The following is a 19,721-nucleotide window of genomic DNA, read 5'->3' as shown; positions in this document are numbered from 1 at the left end:
GGAGGGTGAAGCTCTGCAGCCCCACTTTATAGGCTCTAAAGAACTGGAAGAGGCAGCCACTTAAAAATCAAATAAGCTCTCAACAGACTTTCAAGTTTTTTTTTCTTCTTTTATATTCTGCTACCTCTTGTGTGGAATGACCACAGAGCACCATGCCCTTCTGGTCACACGACTTACAAACAGGGCATGCCTGGGAAAACCAGAAGGCTACACCCACAGTTTGGTCCATTAGAAAGGAGGGAGCAGATGGAAGAAGAAGCCAGGATGATCCCCCACCTTTTCTCGAGTTCCTGGCTGCTTATTCCAAGAACAATGATAACATGGTTAATATGCTTCTTGATTCACATTCAAGGTCTTTTTCAAGTGTATTTACCTGTATGTGTGTGCACTTGAGCACATGTGCATACGTGTGTGTGTGTGTGTGTGTGTGTGTGTGTGTGTGTGTGTGTAGACTAGAAGTAGACATGGGGTATTTTCCTCTATTCTGCTCCACCTTATTTTCTGAGACAGGGTCCCTCACTGTTTGCTGAGTGTGCCCATTAGTTAGATTCTCTGGCCATCAAGCCCCAGAGATCCTCCTGCCTCTGCTTCATGAGAACCTGGGATCTAGACACATAATGCCACATCCAGCTTTTCTGTGAATAGCTATGGGGGGGGGGGGTGGTCGAGTGCCTGAACTCTGGTTATCTCACCTGAGTTCCTCATCTTCCCAGTTCCTGAAGGCCTTTATAAGAAAAGAAAGGGCTTTCGTAAATATACTAGAATTGACTGGTAAATACTTGCTTTTTCAACAAGGATTCTAAGGAAATCAAACTAGAGCTGTCTCTGTGGTTTACTGCGGTATTTGCTCATAGTATGACAGCAGGATGACCATCTCCAACAACAGAAAGGTGCAAGCTTACTTACTTTTCCTGTTGCTGGGATATGATGACTGACAAAGTTACTTAAGGGAGGGTGGATTTATTTTGAGTCACAGGACCAGTGTACAGTCTATCGCGGTAGAGAAGGCACGATGTCAGGAGCGTGAGATGGCTGGTTACGTCCACAGGAATCTGAGAGGAATGAATGTTGGTGCTCAAGTGGCTTTTGCAGTGACAACTTTAGTTACTTTAAAAGAACACAGAATATGCCGGGCAGTGGTGTTTCAAGCCTTTAATCCCAGCACTGGGGAGGCAGAGGAAGGCAGATTTCTGAATTCGAGGCCAGTCTGGTCTGCAGAGTGAGTTCTAGGACAGCCAGGGCTACACAGAGAAACCCTGTCTGAAAAACCTAAAGACAAAACAAAACAAAACAAAAAACCACAGAATGTTTTATTTTTAATCTAAGGTATGGAGCTATGGGGCCGCCTTAGAGCAGCTGACTATGATTTGCCCTGTGCTCTAGCAAGGGTGTGGTTTTGCCAGCTAGTCCGTGACCTTTAGAATTCTGGGGACTTTTCAGAGGATGTAGGGCCCCAGAAGTGGGTTGTTGTTTGTTATTGTTGTTGTTTGTTGGTAGCTGTTGATTGTTGTTGGTTGTTATTGGTGGTTGTTGTTGGTTGTTGGCTGTTGGTTGTTGGTGGCTGTTGTTGTTTGTTGTTGTTTGTATGTTGTTGTTGTTTGTTGTTGTTTGTTGACTGCTGTTGGTTGCTGTTTGTCATGTAGTCATGTGAGAAGAGATGGGAAAAAAGGAAATTAGATAACCCTGATGGCAAAGATCAAACTTATCCCAAGGAACTCAATGCCTCTAATCAGCAGGACGTAGTCTAAAGATAACATTGCCCCTTTCCCCTCTATCCTTGTTTCTCTTCTCCCTGGTCTTAGGGGTCTGAAAGAGTGGAAGAAGCTGGGTGGAGAAGGGTGGAAGAAAAAAAATCCACAAAGTAGCAAAAGTCTGGCTACAGACTTTTTTCTTTTTATTCAGTCCTGACCTCTGTTCAAAGGATGGGATGATGCTGGCCACTTTCAGGTTGGATCTTCCTCTCCCAGTTAACAAAATAAAGAAAGGCTCTCACACACAGGCCCAGAAGTTTGTTTCTTAAGGGATCCTAAATGCTGTCCATGTCGACAGTGTCAACAACCATAGTTACTGTCCCCAGGTCCGACCAATGAAGTCTTTCTTTGTTTTTATTTTGTTTCGTTTTCAAGATAGGATTTCTCTGTGTAGCCCTGCCTGTCCTGGAACTTGTATTGTAGACCAGGCTGTCCTTGAACTCAGAGATCTGCTTGCCTCTGCCTTGAGTGCTAGGATTAAAGGCTTGTGCCACCCCGACCTGCCGGGAAGTCATTTTCATTGTGGCCCAGTCCTGGTGCTGTCAGACCCGTGGGATGATCTGAGTTTTCATCCTCTTGCATTTCGGCTGGAGTCTGCTTCACTGTATCCCAGTCTGCATCTGGGATGAATAAGCCATGCAGGTCCAGGTGCATGTCCACATCAACAGAGGCGCGAGCCAATTCTGTAAAACTTTTGGCATCTAGAATAAGTAAAAAGGGCAGCTTTTGGGGATCCGTAGAGACGATGGCTGATAAGATGACTCCTACAAGAAGACACAAACAAACAAACAAACAAACAAAAAACCAGTTTATTTCCATTTGCATTGCTGAGAGTGTAATTCAGGGCCTTCCTGCAGGCTAGACATCTTTCCCCATGGGTTCCATCCCTAATCCTAAGAGATACCTAACAGTGTTCAAAGCATAGCCTCTGTACCCTCTACCTGGAGAGGACATTTCTCAGAGGTGTCTCCCTGTTGTCTTTGAACTCATCCTTGATCCAAACAGGAGGAAGGAGAATCTATGATATTCTGTGTTAGCGGAAGAAAAGCCAGAACTGGAATCAGAGAACGTACTTCTGGGAGAGTCGCTTTGCCTCCACGGACCTTCGTCTCTTCATCTCTGCAGTGAAGCTAATTCCCACCAACCCCTGGCCTCATGAGTGCTGGGATGATCTGCAGGGTGGGTTCTGGGAGCACTTGGTTCATTTTCATGTGTTTTGAAGAATGGTTCCTTTCCTACTGCTTGGAACCTCCAAGTATGGAGAGAGACCCAGCCAGGTCAGGGAGGACACATGGGCTAAGTCGTGCTACTTGGTAGAGCAGGGACTTCTTAAATTGCAAAAGCATTGGCATATTTGTTTTGTTTTGAGGCAGGTCTTGCAGCGTAGCCCAGGCTGGCCTCATATCTGCCTACCTCCACCCGTCAGATACTAAGATTCCAATCCACGTGTTGCTATGTCTGGGTTGCGGTGGCACTGGAATGAATCCAACCCATCTCCTGGTTATGTTGGTAATTCCCAGCTTTTGCCCATAAATTGGGATGTCCTTTATCCTCTGTGCTCACTTTCAAGGTACAGCAGATTAAGGAAACTTTTAGTAAGTGCCCAGGATGTCACCCCCCACCCCCCACCCCAAAGGACCTGGGTTGTAGTAGCTGAACACAGGTGATGTCAGATTGGCCTGGATTCAAATCCAACCTCTGCATATGGAGCTCGTGACTTTGGTCAATTTGCCTCACTCTGAGCCTCCCCTGGATGAAATGAGGACAATGTCACTCCACACCCATGGAGAGAAGGCGTGAGAAGCAGCTGCCCAGCCAAGCAAGGGGATGGCTTCAGTAGGAGTGGATGTGAACAGTCCCTTGCCTTAAAGGTAGATGACAGTGACATGGGATCCCCCTGCCTGTGTGCCAGGTCACAATCAGAAGGAAGCCAAGGCCAGGTGGAAAACCACTCCCTCCCACCTGAGGAAAGAAGCTGGCAGTCTCAGTGGGCCAGCCTGCCCTCCCCTGCAGGTGTGGGCAGCCCCATCCCTAGCTTGGCTGGGCGGTGTTCTTACCCATAGCTTATTACCTTCCCTGGTATCCTCAGGGCTGTGGGCAGGGCATTTTTTGAAGCAAAGGGGGATAAGACAATTTGGCTAAAGTGGAAACCTACATTTCTCGAGTACTGTGAAGACTTTAAGAGAGGTCATTTGAGATCTGGGGCCAGCCCTTGCAAAGAATTCTAAAACTAAAGCCGCACTTTCTCTCTCTCTCTCTCTCTCTCTCTCTCTCTCTCTCTCTCTCTCTCTCTCTCTCTCTGTGTGTGTGTGTGTGTGTGTGTGAGAGAGAGAGACTGGCTGACTGACTCAGTGGAAAGGATATGGACTTTGTGTAACACAGAATTTATTCCATGCCCAAAGAAGGTCTGGCGTTTGTTCAGTCTTACCTATGAGAATGTTTTCAGAAGCTGTGGGGTATGTCAGGTCGTATATTTTAACAATTTTATCTATCCATCACCCACTCATCCATCCATCCATCCATCCATCCATCCATCCATCCATCCATCCACGTACCTATCTATCTTATTGCTATTGCTTTTTGGAGACAGGGTCTTAGTAGTTCAAATTCTCTGTGTGTCTGAGAATGACCATAGACCCCTGGTTGTCTTCTGTCTGCCTCCCAAATGCTGAGATCTCAGGCACACATGCCATGCTCAGCTGACAGTGTGATTTATGAGGGGACTCTGGACCACATGGTCTCTGCTTGGCCTGCAAGGGGCTGAACAGTAAAGTTCATCCACTCAAGGTATTTGTAATGTCGTGTGAGTGAGCCACAGTAACATCTCTGGATACAGAGGCTCAGGTGAACTTCCATGTCTGGAAATGATTGGCTGTCAGAAATGAACACTATAGGCAAATCCACTGGGAAAGGATGGTGGGGATCTCCGGGGGCCCTAGTGGATTATAGAACCTGGTGGTAGGAGCCCTCGACCTTACACTCAACATCAGAAGTGAGTGTGGTCTCCGGAAGTTCTCAGTTAGGTGGTTTTACCACGGACACACCTAGACTTCTCATCAGGCAACCCACCGGGGGGATGCCCCTGGGCGGTGCCTCTGTTGGTCACATGGGCTCCCTTCTCCCACTCTTACCGTCATCTTCATCCTTGGCACCTGGCGTGGGAACAAACAGAGGTTCTGCCGGCCAGCAGTTCTCCTCACACCACTTTAAGGAAGACTTTGTGAGAATGTCATATTTTAGTATCTGTATATGCAGAGAAGAGAGAGATGGCATCCTGTATCTGCAAGCACACTGACTCCCTAGAAGCAGAAGGGCATGAAGGCCACCGAGGGGAGATTCAGCCCTCACACCTACACTTGGGACATCACACCCAAGTGACATCTGTCCCAGGCAGCACAGCCCCAAGAAGGGAAGAGCCAAACTTCCCCCCCAATATCAACACAGGTCTGACTTACGGAAGGCTGGGACCCCAGAGTCCTGACATTTTCCAGTATTTGGTGCTATCTCACAATGTTTTACAGCATATAGTTAAGGTGTTTAATGCCATTAATTAAAATATGATATATTTCTTTCCCTGCTTTAAAAGTAAAAGCCCTGGACTAAGATTAGAGCTGGGTGGTAGAGCCCCTGCCCAGAGCACCTGAGGTTGTGGTTTGAGTCCCAGCATCCTAAACACAAAACAAAGCAAACAATGAATAAAAGAGGGAAATTCCCATGAGCTCTCATGGGCCTGTTCTTGTAGGGTTTAGAATTAATGGGAGTGGCTTGGGGCATGTTTGTGCTTCTCTCTCTCTCTCTCTCTCTCTCTCTCTCTCTCTCTCTCTCTCTCTCTCTGTGTGTGTGTGTGTGCACCTTAACTTTTGCTTTAAATATTTTTCATTTAGGAATTATTTTAAATTTATCGTTTTATTTGTGCTCTCTGCATCTTTACAGTGTGTGTCAGGGGCGGGGCATGCATCGCTGCATCATCATGCCACAGCGTGCATGTGGCAGCCAGAGGGCAGGAATTGGTTCACTCCCTCCACCACGTGGGTTCCTTGTATCGAACTCAGGTAGCCAAGCTTGACAGCACATCCCCACACCACCTGAGCTATCTCGTCAGCTCCGCATTTTTAAATGTACATACAAATGTTGATCTGAAAGAAAAATAGTGTCTGGCCGGTGCTTTGGACAGCACTGGACTATATTAAATGTGGATAAATAGTTACTTAAAACAAAATTAATTCTCCAAGTTCCTGTGACACCGGCCTGCTGGAGAAGGCGAGGTAGCTACTTCAGACAGCACTCCCGGGTGGTTGCTTCCACCTCAGAGCCCCACATAGCCAGGGCTCCCTAAGTGCAAATGGGAACAGAACTCTTACTTCAGGATTATCCCAACTGACTTCTCTCCTGTATCCCCTTTCCCAGTCTTAAGCCCTGAAGAGTTTGCTTTGCAGACATTAAGTGGGTCTAGAGAAAGCCAGGCTGCATGCACAGGGACTCCCAGGATGCAACGCTCAGTACCTTGGTTGGGACTGGACTCCATTGTACTTCAGCCGCAAAGATGTAGCGATAGGGCTTCCCGTTGTGAGCATAATTTATCCGAGGGAGCTCTAGGCCTATGAGAGGACAGAACAGTAATGAAATCCCACCATTGGTGTGGGGAACTTCCCTCTTCATGCCAAACTGGACCTCATTCCATAGAAAGAGTTCCCAAGTACTGCCCTAACCTTGATTCAGATCCAGATTACATGAAAGGTGGTCACAGGTAGGGAGGGACCTCTGATAATGATGCTGTCCCTGGCAGAAGGTTTGGGAGTGAGGTGCCATAGACCAGAGGACTTTAAATGCTTCAATACCTGTAATTATCCATGATAGAAATCAGAGAATTACAGATTTAAATCAGAGGCTGCTGCAATTTTTAAAAGGCTGTCTAAAAGTGCTGTGTTTGAGTGTGTGTGTGTAAGTACACATGGGCATGAAAAAAGACTTCATAGGCCACCGAGATGAGTGTCAATGCACAATATAAAATAGATGTGGTACCCGGGATGGGGCAGTCACTATACAAGTACTAGGAGATACTGAAGCAACAGGAACACCAGAAGTTCAAAGCCAGCCTGGGCTACAGAATGAAACCTTTATTTAAGTAAGTAAAATAAATTCAGTGAATCCTATTATAATCTTTATAAAAAGGATGTTTACAAAGGATTTTCATATCACCGGAAGTGTTTATATGGTAGAGTTCAGTGTAAACAGAGTGATTATAGAGTGTGTCCATTATGTCACAAAGAGAAAGTTTAGAAGCAATACTGGGGTCAGCACTGCCTGCTGGCTGATACTCCATCCTGCAACTTTCCTTACTTCTATTAACCTTTGCCTACTCAGTGTTCTTGGTTTTTTGTTTGTTTGTTTCAAGATAAGATCTCTTAGAGCCCATGTTGGCTACTTTGTAGCTGACAATGATTTATCCCACCCCCCATCTCCCAAGAATTGAGATTACAGGCATACAATTTGGTTTGTTTGTTTGAGACAGAGTATGTGGATCAAGCTAGCCTGGTACTCAAAGCAATCCTCCTGCCTCAGCCTCCTGATGCTGACATTACCGGCATGCACCACTACACCCAGCTTCATTGTACACATAGAAGTATGAATTACAGATTTGTCTACATAGGGCTTTGTGCCACACCCTATGGTACACTGAGCACAGAAACAGCCCCTTGGGACAGTGGCACCTCCCCGAGAGCTTTTCACTGGCTCCGGTGTAAGGTGAGAGCTATTTAGAATCTAGGGACGTTTCTGGGCATCCTCCAGTGGCAGCACTGCCTTACTACAAAGGAGACCTACCCCACATGTCATCAAGGCTGAGGAACATGGGCCGATGGGTGTGGCTCCTGTCTTGTGGCTTGACACTCTGTATATAGCTCAGTATCCCTCAGGCCCAGTGGACCAAGAATGCCCACTTTGTAGGAACAGTGACAATGCAGAGGGAGATACAGGAGACTACGATGCCTGTGCATACATCACAGCCATTCTCGTACATCAGCTGTGAATGTCATCATCTATCCAAGGACCAGAAGTGTTGGAAGCTATTTTAAAAAGATCTCCAAATTCTTTTCCTGGGGTTCCAAGAACCTTCCTTGCTTTTCCCTGTTCCCACACGGGAAGGGAGCTATCACTGAGAGAGGGTTTGGGACACCCTGTGAGAAAGGATGCATCCTACCTTCATAGAGGACCTCGGGCTGGCAGTAGACATGGCCATCTTTCTCCTTCAGGGCTGTTGCTGTTGTAGATGACACCTTGACTAAATTTGAGCCCACTTCTGCATCCTGAAAAGAATAAATCAAAAGCAACAACAAAAAGAAAAGGTTATTCCCACAAACCCTTGCTTTACCATATCCACTTGAACAGAGTTTCAAAGTGTATCACCTTGCTTGGCCTCTCAGTAACCACAGGAAGCTATTTCACTGCTGTTACTTTCAGTTAGAAATAATACTGCTGGAGGCTGGAGATGGCCCAGCTTTTCCAGAGGATCAGGGTTCGAATCCTAGCACCACAAGGTAGGTAGCTCACAAAGGTCTGTTAATTCCAGTCCCAGGGAATCTAATGCCTCTCCTGGTCTTCAAGAGGCACTGCACATAGAAGTGAACAGACAAAAATGCAAAGCACCTATACACACTAAATAAATTTGTTTGTTTTCGTTTTTTGAGACAGGGTTTCTCTGTGTAGCCCTGGCTGTCCTGGAACTCACTCTGTAGACCAGGCTGGCCTCGAACTCAGAAATCCGCCTGCCTCTGCCTCCCATGTGCTGGGATTAAAGGCATGCGCCACCACTGCCCGGCTAAATAAATAAATTTTAACAACACAACCATCACACAGTATTGAGGACCAGCAACAGGAACAGACTCTCCCAAGGCCGAGCAGCTGGTGGGAGGTACAGTCAGGACCTACCTAGGCTCTTTATCTCTCTAAGAGAACAACAATATGCTCTAAAGAGTAAGTTTTCCCTTTTTAAATGCTGGGCGTTTTTCTTGTAAACAGCTGCTTCCATCATTCGATGGATATTTGCGGAATCTATAGCAACACACGTGCTTAGGATGTAACAGTGAGAGAAAGCCTCTGAACAAATTATACACACATGTGAGCTCAACCACATATGCTCATAAAGTACACTGGGATGAGAATGTAAGAAATTGCACAGATATAAACAACAGAACAGATAGTGGAGACTTCCCTATTTTCCATATACTTAAGCATGAGACTTGGGGCAAGAAGTTAGCATCTCTGTGGTTCAGTTTCCTTCTTTGTGTAATGAGACAATAGTATGCAGGTCTTTGGCGGATTGTAAGGATTAAATGACATCACCTGCCAAATGGTTTGAAGTAGGACCTGGTCAAACACTTTGGTGGATGATGACATCTTTGCAGTCACACAGCAGGTCTATGCTATAGCACTGACTCTCAGAGGATTCATTGCAAGCCCTTGGTGATGCCCTGAAACTCAGATAACAACTGAATACTTTGTGTAAGTGTTGTAACCGACAGCATCTCATTGATCTGATACCTGAGCCAGCTGCAGAATGACTAAGAGGGCGAGCAGGGTATAGCGAATGGATACATTGTACAAAAAACGACGGGTCCAGTTCTGAGTAAGTCTGAGGTCTTGGACTATTAATCAGAACAGCATGCAATCTTACACCTAAGACTAATTTCTTTAGCCAGGCAGTGGGGCTGTATTTAATTCCAGCACTCTGGAGGCCCAACACTAGGGTGGCAGAGGCAGGCGTATCTCTGTGAGTTCGAGACCAACCTGGTCTACAGAGTAAGTTCCAGGACAGCCAAACCTACACAGAGAAACCCTGTCTCAAAAAAATAAAAACAAAATCAAAACCACATTTCTTTAGAGGTGAGGCTTTCACTGAACATTTTTCGGAGCTTTCTGGATTCTAAGTCACTGCATGGTTGGAACGTGAAGCCAAATGAGGGAATAATCATATATTATTATTACTATGGCTGATGTCTCCTTCTCTGTCCAATTTTTCAACATCATTTTTAACATTAAAAATAGTCTGCTTCTTCTCTTGGAGCCTGAGTATGTGTCTGGTGTGTGTATGTGTGCTTGTGTACGGAGGTCAGATGTTGGTCTTTGGTGTGTTCCTTGGTCACTCTCTATCTTTCTTATTTGTTTGTTTGTTTGTTTTGCATGCAAGTTTTTAGTTTGTCTTCTTAGGAATCTACACCATCCCAGCAGAAGGAATCACTGCAGAATTTCTCCTTGTTTTGCTTTTCGCCAGTACCAGCATTGGCCTTTGCTGTCCCCCTCCCTGGTCTTCCTCATCTGGTTTCTGCATTCCTTTCACTGTTTCCTGGAAGTCTTCCTCTAGTAAAGGCCACATCTTGCAAGTCTGTGTTTAGGCTCATTCTTCCTTGCATAAGCCAAAGACTCATGGATCACACAAAGCCAGCTGTCCTACCACCATCAAAGTGCGTTCTGAATTCAAATACAGAGATGACATCTGGTGCTGTCTCATACTTTGTGGCTAGCTTTTCCTGTATATCTGTCTTTGATATTGTGCTTTCCTGGGGCGAAGGACATCAATGACTGGGAAACCCTCTGAAGCAAACTGTTAGTCACGAACTGCCTAGTGAGGATAGTTAGACCGATGCTGTGTCATTCATGATGGTGGTCCTTGAACACTTAAGAAGAAAGAGAGGATTCAACTTTTTTGTTGTTGTTGTTTTTGAGACAGGGTCTCTTACTTTACTTGGAATTCACCTATCAGCTATATTGGCTGGCCAGACGGCTTTAGAGATCTGCTTGTCTCTACCTCTCTGGCGCTGAGATTATAGGTATTCAATGTCATGCTTGCATTTCATGTGGATGCTGGGGATGGAACCCAGGTCCTCATGGCTGAATAGCAAGCACTTCAGACGGAGTCACCTCTCCAACCTGCTACCCCCCAAACAACCCATCTTAATGACAGCAGATGCTGAGAAAGAGAGCAAGCTAACCACTTCGTGGTGGCTGAATTGAAGGGGTCCTCAGAGATTATTCATCTAGTTTGATTCCTTGATTGTTAGAAGAGGAAGCTGATGTCCAGAGACAAAAAGTGACATGTCAAAAAGTCATACACAAAGAGAGAGAGGCAGAGCCTGGGTCCATGGCTTCATATTGAGATTCTCCCAGAAGCAAGAACATTTTGGACAGAGGGCAGAGCTAGGGGTCCTTTCCCATCCTGTAGGTTTTAGTTCAAACTTCTTCTTCCCTAACCACTCTGCTGAATCTGCTGAGCCTGTGAGGCAGCAGTCCTGGGCTGTAATTATTTTATTCAGGAAGTGTCTTTGTCCTTCTTTGTGGTCAGTCTCTCCAGGATGTCAGAGACCATATCGCTCGGGGTATGCATGTGGCACCCAGGAAGTGAACTCAGGACTATTAAGCTTTTCCCCACTTTCAGTGGTCAGGGACAAAGAACGTCTCTGCTTTGCAGTTTGGCTGAAGAGCCCACTGAAACCAAGTCTGCAAACCAAGTAGCCCCATGCTAGGTGCACTGTGGTAGTTCACCTTGTGCCTGTGCCTCGCTGGGTACCACCCCCTCCCCGCCCAAGGCATGTCCAGCCTTGATCCACAGGGAGTTGGTCTACAGACACACTCTTTTAGCTCCAGTCTGAAACTGGTCAGACTGGTTAAGGGATAAACTTTTAATTTTCCACACACAGCAGGAACCTAACATGACTCGGCTGCTTTTAGCAGCCAAACCCTGCTCAGCATTGAAAAGAAATCAGCCAGAATTCAGGAAAAAAAAAAAAAAAATCCCACAGGCTTGCTCTGCCATCCCGGTGCCCGAGGGAGCTTCCAGGGGGTAAGCAGAGAGCTCGGATATTTGCCCATGTGCTGCCAAGGAAATACCAGCTTCCACATGGAACCAGAATTCAGAACTTGCTATGTGAGTTTGAAAAGACTCTTGACCCCACTGGGTTGGCTTCCCTATCTGGAAACGGGGTGCTGGGTTTCTGCCTGATCTTGGAAAGTTATGGTTATGTAAGCATCTGCTCCTGGGCCAGAGGCATCATTGTTAATAGACACGAATTCAAATCCTGACCTAATCCCAATGGTGAGTCTTTGATGTTGGGCAAACTACTTTCCCTCCTAACTGGAGACTCTGGGATAAAGAATAACTCAGAGAGTTGCAGTGTGAACTGGCCAAACAGTTAACAGTTCTTAAAGTTGCAGGGCCTGGAGCAATAGCCCGAGTTGGGGCCCGCAGGTCCTACGCCCAAATGCAGCAGGCTATGAGTCGACCAAACCACCCTCCTACCCTGATACATCGGCTTCCATCATCTGGAACTGTTCTGTCCAAACACTGGGACTAAAACCAACCTATTTTAATGATAGCAGCTCTTCTTCTTCTTCTTCTTCTTTTTTTTCTTGAAAGAAGAGAAAGTTTATTGCATTTCTGTAGTTAGATTGCTAGGGTCTTTAAAGATTGACCCCGTTCCATCCCTCAGTCTGTAGCAAAGGAAGCTGAGGCACAGAGAAGAGCCGTGTGTGGATGTCGAGACTTAAAAAGGATGAAATGAGATCAGAATTTCCATGGGCCCTAAAGAAGCCACATCTCCCATGCTTTACCACCACACTCTTGTTGGCAGCTACTGTGATGGACAGGGGGACCATTCCAGCAGCATAGTGGCTCTGTCTCAAAGGGTGCCCTGACAGGGGTATGGGTTGAAAAGTCTAGTACCCCTTAGTTCTAGGCCAGACAAAATGACCAGTGAGCACTTCTCATTCCAGGCTCAACCTGGAGCTACACAGATACCCCACCCAGCACCCTAAGTCCCAGCCAGTCCCAGACACCTCAGGGACACACTAGCAATATCCCCTGTTCTTAGTAGGGCAGTGGCAGTCTCTCAAACAGGTTGGTATCCCAGTTATCCAAAGCATGTGTAGCTGTGATGGAGAGATGCCTTTCTTGGTAGGCATGACCCCTTGGCCCTCCAAACTTCTCATCTCATGGAGGAGCCATGATGGAGACAGAAGGGACAGATAGAGGCCTCTAAAGTGACAGTCTCAGAGAAGGGGATTCTATTGCCAGAGTCTCCAAGCAGAAAAGCCATTTAACACAGGGCCCAGCATTCAGCACACCTCCGTGGATGCTACTTTGCCTTATCATGTATTCACGTCTGCCTTTGGAGACAAACCCCAAATCTGCTGGTCCAGGATCCAAAGCCACCTCATGTAGGTCTAGCATGCCCCCTCCTGTGACAGCCTGTGATCTATGACAGCAAATTCTCACAAACCCATCTCTAACATGTCGTGGCGCCCTTCAGGACAAGGGCAGGGCGGCTGCCCCACTGTCTGGACATGCCTAGGTTCCTCCCTGCCACTCCTCCACCCCTGCAGAGCCCCACCTCAGGTGCCTGCAGTACTACATAAACAGATGGGGTATTTGGGGCCCTTCCACGCTGCCTTCCTTTGACCCCAGCTGGTCTGAGCATCACAGGTAATCATAAGGTCCTAGAACTCTGAGAATAATCTCCCACCATCTGCTTCTGGCTGTAAAGCACTGCTCCCCAGGACATGGTATGAATGGTAACAGGAGAGTTGTGTTCTCGTTAAAACTTTGCTTCACCTTTTCCATTCATTCATTCATTCATTCATTCATGCATGCATTCATTCCCCACCTGTAAGAGTTTTTAAATACAAGGATGACCTGCTGCAAGACAGTGTCCCTGCCCTCTAGGAGCCTGTGTCTCAGCAGCAAGAGAGGATCAAATAAGCTTGTCACACTGAAGGTGGGTGTCACCCTAGAGGGTGCCACAGTGTACACACACCCCTGACAGGGGAGACATTAATGGCACAGAGATCAGAAAAATGAAGTCCTTTCTCAGCCCAGAGAGCCTCTTAGCATGTATTATAATCATTTGGGATGTTCTATGTCCAGGGCGTGCTGCAGATAGGTTAGGCAGAACTCCAGAGTGGGCCACTGAGGCAGGCAAAGGGGAGATTGATGGGCAAATATCCCTGAGTAGAGGGCATTTGAGAAGGGGGAGAACTTTCCTGTCTAGGATGGAGCTGGGCCCTTGGAGCAGGCTGTGTGTGGCTGTGTCCATCAACCCAAGTTTCCCATCTGTACATCCAGGCAGCTGAGTGACTTGAAAGCAGAGAAGCCATCTTTAAGGGACAATAAACAACAATTAAGCAGCGTGGCCAGAGCCACCCATCCAAGGGTTTGTGCTCGTCTTTGCTAATTTCAAAGCACCTGGTGGTTACAAGGTGGCTTTTAAAGACACACAGACAACCCATGCAAGCTTGGGTCTGAGGAAGTAGCCTTTCCCCCATGTGATCAAAGGATGTGAAACCTTAAGTGGGGGCAGGGAGGGAGCCTGTCCCTCTTCCTCCATCAGCCCTGGGCTGAGTTCCACCTTGTGACTCATGCCTTGTGTGCTCTGTGACACCCTTTTCTCCCTAGACCAGAAGAACACTGAACAACTCTGTGCTGCATTGTGGGGCTTTCCCAGTACAAGGGATGCAGAGGCCAGAGATGGGGTGATTTTATGGGGTGCCGTTATCACTCAGTGGCCCTCCTGAGGGTGGGAAACTAATGCTTTAAGTCCCCCCACACCCCAGAATTTTCAGTAAAATTGAAACAATTGAGCCTAGGGCTGAGGGCCTCCTGTTTACTAACAAACATGATAGCATTGAACTACCCTGTAGTCCAGGCCTGGCTTTAAGATCTTATTTTTATCTTGAGACAGGGTGTCACTGAGTTGCCAGGTTGGCCTTAAAATATTCAGATCCTCCTGCTTCGGCCTCCTGAGTAGTTGGGGTTATAGGCTGGCACAAGGAGACCAGCTCGTCTCTTTTCCTTTGCTTTCCCTTTCTTTCTTTCCTTTCTTTCTCTCTCTCTCTCTCTCTCTCCCTCCCTCCCTCCCTCTCTCCCTCCCTCCCTCCCTTCCTTCATTTCTTTTTTTAAAACAAAGATTTACTTACTTTTATTTTATGTGCATTTGTGCTTTGCCTGCATGTATGTTTGTGAATGTGCCAGACCCTTGGAACTGGAATTATACACAGTTGTGAGCTGGGTGCTGGGAATCAAACCTGGGTCCTTTGGAAGAGCAGCCAGTGCTCTTAACTGCTGAGCTATCTTTCCAGTCCCTCCCTCACTCTCTTCCTCCCTTCCTCCCTTCCTCCCTTCCTTCCTTTCTTCCTTTCTTCCTTCCTTCCTTTTTTAAACAATTAAAACAACAACAACAGTTAAGGTCTCACCAGGCATCCTACCAACCTAGCCGTTACTTGCACTTCTCCCGCCTTCGACTCCTGAGTGCTGGGATTGTAGGCATATGCCAACATGCCCATCTGGTTGACTCCTTTCTTTCTTCAAGGTCATATTAGGAATTAAACCCAGAGTCTCAATATACTAAGCAGTCTCTCTACCCTTGACTTAAACTCCTGTGCTGGCTAGTTTGATATCAACTTGATACAAAGCACAGTCATCCAAAAAAACGAGAGTCATCTGAAAGAAGGGAACCTCACTTGAGAAAACACCTCCGTAAGATCAGGCTGTAGGGCCTTTGCTTAATTAGTGATGGATGGGGGAGGGCCCAGATCACTGAGGGTGGTGCCACCCCTGGGCTGGTGGCCTGAGTTCTATAAGAAAGCTGACTAGGGGGCTGGAGAGACAGCTCAGTGGTTAAGAGCATTGGCTAAATCTTCTAAAGGTCAATTCCCAGAAACTACACGGTGGTTCACAACCACCGGTAATGAGATTCCCTCTCCTGGCAAGCAGGTGCACATGCAGACACAGCACTCATAGACATACATTCATGAAAATATACATCTTTTTTTGTTTTGTTTTTGTTTGTTTTTCGAGACAGGGTTTCTCTGTGTAGCCCTGGCTGTCCTGGAACTCACTCTGTAGACCAGGCTGGCCTCAAACAACTCAGAAGTCCACCTGCCTCTGCCTCCCAAGTGCTGGGATTAAAGGCCTGCGCTACCACTGCCTGGCGAAAATATAAATCTTAAAGAAAGAAAGGAGGAAAGGAAAGAAGGAAGGAAGGAAGGAAGGAAGGAAGGAAGGAAGGAAGGAAGGAAGGAAGCTATGAAGAGCAATCAGTAAGCAGTACCCCCATGGCCTCTGCATCAGCTCCTGCCTTCAGGTTCCTGCTGTGCTTGAATTCCTGTCCTGACTTTTTTCCATGATGGACTATGTGACGCATAAGCTGAGTAACCTTTCCTCCCCAAGTCACTTTTGGTCAAGGTGTTTTTGATCACAGCAGTAGACACCCTAACTAGGACAACCCTCGACACTAAATTCATTTTGCAAAGGTAGACCTTGGGAAGAGGCAGTCCTAGCCGGAGCGGCAGACCTCTGCTGGGCTCTCAGGTCTCATTCATTGCATGGTGTCCTCCATGGTACAGCGGGAGTGCTGCTTTCCCTGGTGAGGGTCACGTCCCCTTTCACATAACTTAAAACGACAACAACAAACCATCATTACGGATGTGAAATCAGGGTGGCGTAAGATGTGGGATAAGGCATGGCAGAGACACATGGAGACATGTTACAGAGAGGAGAGATTTTGGAGACACACAAGCCTGGTACAAATCCTGGTCCTCTTGCTCCCTGGACGAGGTTAGATGGAACCCCTCCCTGTACTGCAGAACCCAGAAATGTGGATGGGAAAAGGCGCCTTGGATTGCAGAGGACTGTTCCCCAGGCGTAAGGCCTGCAGGGCGATCAACTGAATTCCTATTCCTCTGTACTCACAGATACACCTTTGGTGACTGGCTCAGGGTTCCAGCCTTGTGGCCTGGGACACATTCCTTTACCTCTTTGACTCTCTTTTTTTTTTCCAACTGTAAAATGAGCCTCTCAACTTTCCCCACAAGTTGTTTTGGTCATTAGGTGATGTAAAATAAACAAAGACAAAATGCAGAGCCAAGCCCTTGGCAGCCAGGGCTCCTTCAGAAAACGGGAGCCGCCACGTCTTAATTGAGTTCAATTTGGTTCCATTTAAATTAATTATATCATGAAGTCAGTGAGTTCTGGAGCCAGAAGCTTCCTCTTGCTCAGAGCCATGACAGCAGCATCCTGACTGAGGAGGACTCCTGGCCCCGGGGGTTTGCTCCGTGTTAAGAACAATAATTCAACAGCAGGGACATCATGCAAACTGGTAGTGCTGGATCCCTCCCTTGGACTATTAGCTGAATATTTAAAATGAGAGCATAAAGTGATAACTAGATATATAATTGGCATACAAGGCAGAAGGCAAGAGAGTATGCACACGCTTGGCCCTGTGAGAAAATGCAGTGTGGATACACGCTGCGATATGCACGAAGGAGAAAACACTCCTGAGTAGGAGACGCCAGAAGTACCAGGCTTCGTGCTGCAAGACTCCGCCAGCATAATGCATTTGGACAGGTGACACTGTTAAGGCTGGAGGACACCTGTGGTTGCCTGGGGCAAGGGGAGAATTTCTGGGGCATGGTGGCTAAGAAGTAAAAAGTACAGAATTTCTCTAAGGCTGGTAAAAAAAAAAATTCAAAACTGAGGGTGGGGGCGGATGTCCAACTCTGACTACACAAGGGATAATGAATTGAACGCTTTAAATGAATGAGGTCTATAGTATGTGGATTATATCTCAATAAAACTGTTAAAAGGTACAATTAAAATATACATGTATGCATGTTTTGTATGTATGTATGTATGTATGTATGTATGTATGTATCTATCTATCTATCTAATGTGTATCCAGAGAGACTGGAGTAAATACAAACACAGTGTTCACCTTACATGGTGAGTTTAATGGGGATCATTTGTTTGTTTGAGACAAGGTCTGGGTATGTAGCCCAGGTTGGCCTTAACCTCCTCAGAGCTGACAAAACAGCCTACATTATCATTTCAAGCCATTTTTTAAAAACAACTTTCTTTCTTTCTTTCTTTCTTTCTTTCTTTCTTTCTTTCTTCATTTCTTTTTTCTTTCTTTCTCACTTACTTATTTCTCCTAAAGTTTCTACAGAACATAGCTGCTTTAAGAAGAACAACAAAAACTGTTTTCAAGTATATTTCAGGGCTGGGACAGGGATCTGTCGCTCAGCGGTAAATTACGTATGAGGCCCTGGGTTCCATCCTTGCAAGCAAAGCAAAGCAAAGCAAATCAAAACAAAAAAGAAAACCCAGTGCACTGTGGAATTCAGTGACAACCAGAATCAAGAGAAATTTCTGCCCAGATTCGGGGCTGTCCAGAAAGCAGAGAATCCCCTGAACATGATACCTTGTCGATATGGAGGGGCACGGCAAACCTCCTGAGGGTAGGCACTGAGGTCAGCCTGGACTTCTCCTCGAAGTCCTTGTTCAGGTTGGCCAGGTAGAAGAGCTGATAGAGGCTGCTGTCCTCATAGGCAACGACATCAAACAGGACACAGCCGTCCTCCTCATAGGCATTGGCATGATGGAAGACCACCATGGGGTCTGTGTAGAACTTGGTTGGCACAGGCTTTCTGGTCCTCTGGTCGATGATATGAATATAAGTCTGAAAGAAGACACCCACATCAGCCCACGAAGTGGTCAGCTCACCCTCGGATATTCCTGGTATGATGACGTCACAACACCAGGCCTGCCCTCGCTCAGGCCATATGATGTCCCTTTTCCCATTCTGAGCTCTGTATCCACCCAAACTGCCGGGTAGTGGTATTCACAACCGCCAAACTACAAAATCAACCAAGGTGTCCACCAATAAATGAAGTTTATGTCTTTCAAAATTCTATGTATTTTTTAAAAAGAATTATTTATTTTATGTATATGAATACACTGTTCTCTTCAGACACACCAGAAGAGGGCACCGGATCCCATTACAGATGGTTGTGAGCCTCCATGTGGGTGCCAGGAATTGAACTCAGGACCTCTGGAAGAGCAGTCAGTGCTCCTAACCACTGAGCCATTTCTCCAGCCCCCAAAGTCTACATTTTGCGTATGTGTGTATGAGAACGGAAGTAGAAGGCAGAGGGGATGAACATAAAACACACGATACGTTTGAGTGAAAATATCATCGTGAATCTGCCACTTTAAATAAGTATTTCCTAAAAAAAACTTAAGACAAGGGGCTGCGGAGAAGGCTTGGTTGATAAACTGTTCACTGTACAAGTTTGAGAACCCGATTGGGATTCCTAGCACGAACGTGAAGAAGAAGCCGGGAGTGGTGGTTATAATCCCTAGTGTTTAGGGCTGGGGTGGAGGCAGGAGGACCCGTGGTGCTTTCTGGTTGAATAATCTAGCTGAATTAGCAAGCTACAGGCCAGGCAGAGACACTGTTTCAAAAATCAAGACTGGCTAGGGAGCTGCATCTGCCCCAGGTGGCCTGGCTGTGTGTGACCAGGCTAAAATCATCCCGGGTGGTAATGAGCAATCTCTACAGGTCGGTTGTCTGATATAACCTCTCCCCCTCACTCCCTCCCTCTCTCTCTCCCTCTCTGTTATCTCTTTTGGCAGTTCTGGCTTAGCTACCTTCTAGGGGAAGGAGGTGGCTTCTTTGGTCTGGTTGTTTTCTCCCCTCCCCCAGAGGCCGTGGAAGAGCTGTGACGTCATGGGGGTGGGGCGTGTCAGCGCGGACAGGTAAGCACGGGAGTGATTGGTTTAGACAGTTTCTTTGTTGTGACTCCAACCCCGGCTAGACACTCGGATTTTTGTGAGTTTACTCCCAGTTGATTTCTGGAGCTTGGGACCCTCTGGCCCAGGGCCTCCCCACAGCTACAGATTCCAGGCTTCCTGGTCTCCAAGCTCCTGGCAGTAAGAGAACCCCAGTGATTCTGAAGATGGCTGCAGAGGGTATTCAACTTGAGTTGGCTTCCCCGTTCTGTTCATTCATGCTACAAATACCGAGGCCCTTCTGATACCGGGCACTTTGGAAGCCATAGCGACATAGTGACAGGTAGTGGCTCCTTTCAAGGACTGTAATGTGAGCGGGGTGAAACCCATGAGAAACATAAGTGCACTCTCAAGAA

At 46.7% G+C, this 19,721-nt stretch overlaps 1 protein-coding gene and 1 pseudogene across 3 annotated transcripts in view; both read right to left on the bottom strand.

Annotated features, from left to right (window-relative positions):
- Positions 1–1,137: 1,137 nt before the first annotated feature.
- The window catches only part of Bco1 (beta-carotene oxygenase 1), a 38,778-nt gene continuing 20,194 nt past the window's right edge, over positions 1,138–19,721 (bottom strand). For 2 of the 3 annotated variants that reach the window (XM_076915939.1, XM_034522744.2), the window contains exons 7-11: positions 17,996–18,253; positions 7,951–8,056; positions 6,255–6,349; positions 4,883–4,994; positions 1,138–2,515 (exon numbers count right to left, since the gene is read on the bottom strand). In XM_076915939.1, the coding sequence (XP_076772054.1) occupies positions 2,229–2,515; positions 4,883–4,994; positions 6,255–6,349; positions 7,951–8,056; positions 17,996–18,253 (858 nt within the window). In that variant the 3' untranslated portion in view covers positions 1,138–2,228. Of the gene's footprint in view, positions 2,516–3,367; positions 3,501–4,882; positions 4,995–6,254; positions 6,350–7,950; positions 8,057–17,995; positions 18,254–19,721 lie in introns of those variants that run through there. The other variant, XM_076915940.1, reaches the window with a different exon arrangement.
- Positions 9,492–15,080, bottom strand: LOC117723431 (small ribosomal subunit protein eS24 pseudogene; annotated as a pseudogene).

This window comes from Arvicanthis niloticus, chromosome 18 (assembly GCF_011762505.2).
Source record: "Arvicanthis niloticus isolate mArvNil1 chromosome 18, mArvNil1.pat.X, whole genome shotgun sequence".
Classification (NCBI taxonomy): domain Eukaryota; kingdom Metazoa; phylum Chordata; class Mammalia; order Rodentia; family Muridae; genus Arvicanthis; species Arvicanthis niloticus.
Note: the sequence above shows the minus strand (reverse complement) of the source record. Positions and strands in the feature narration are given on the sequence as shown.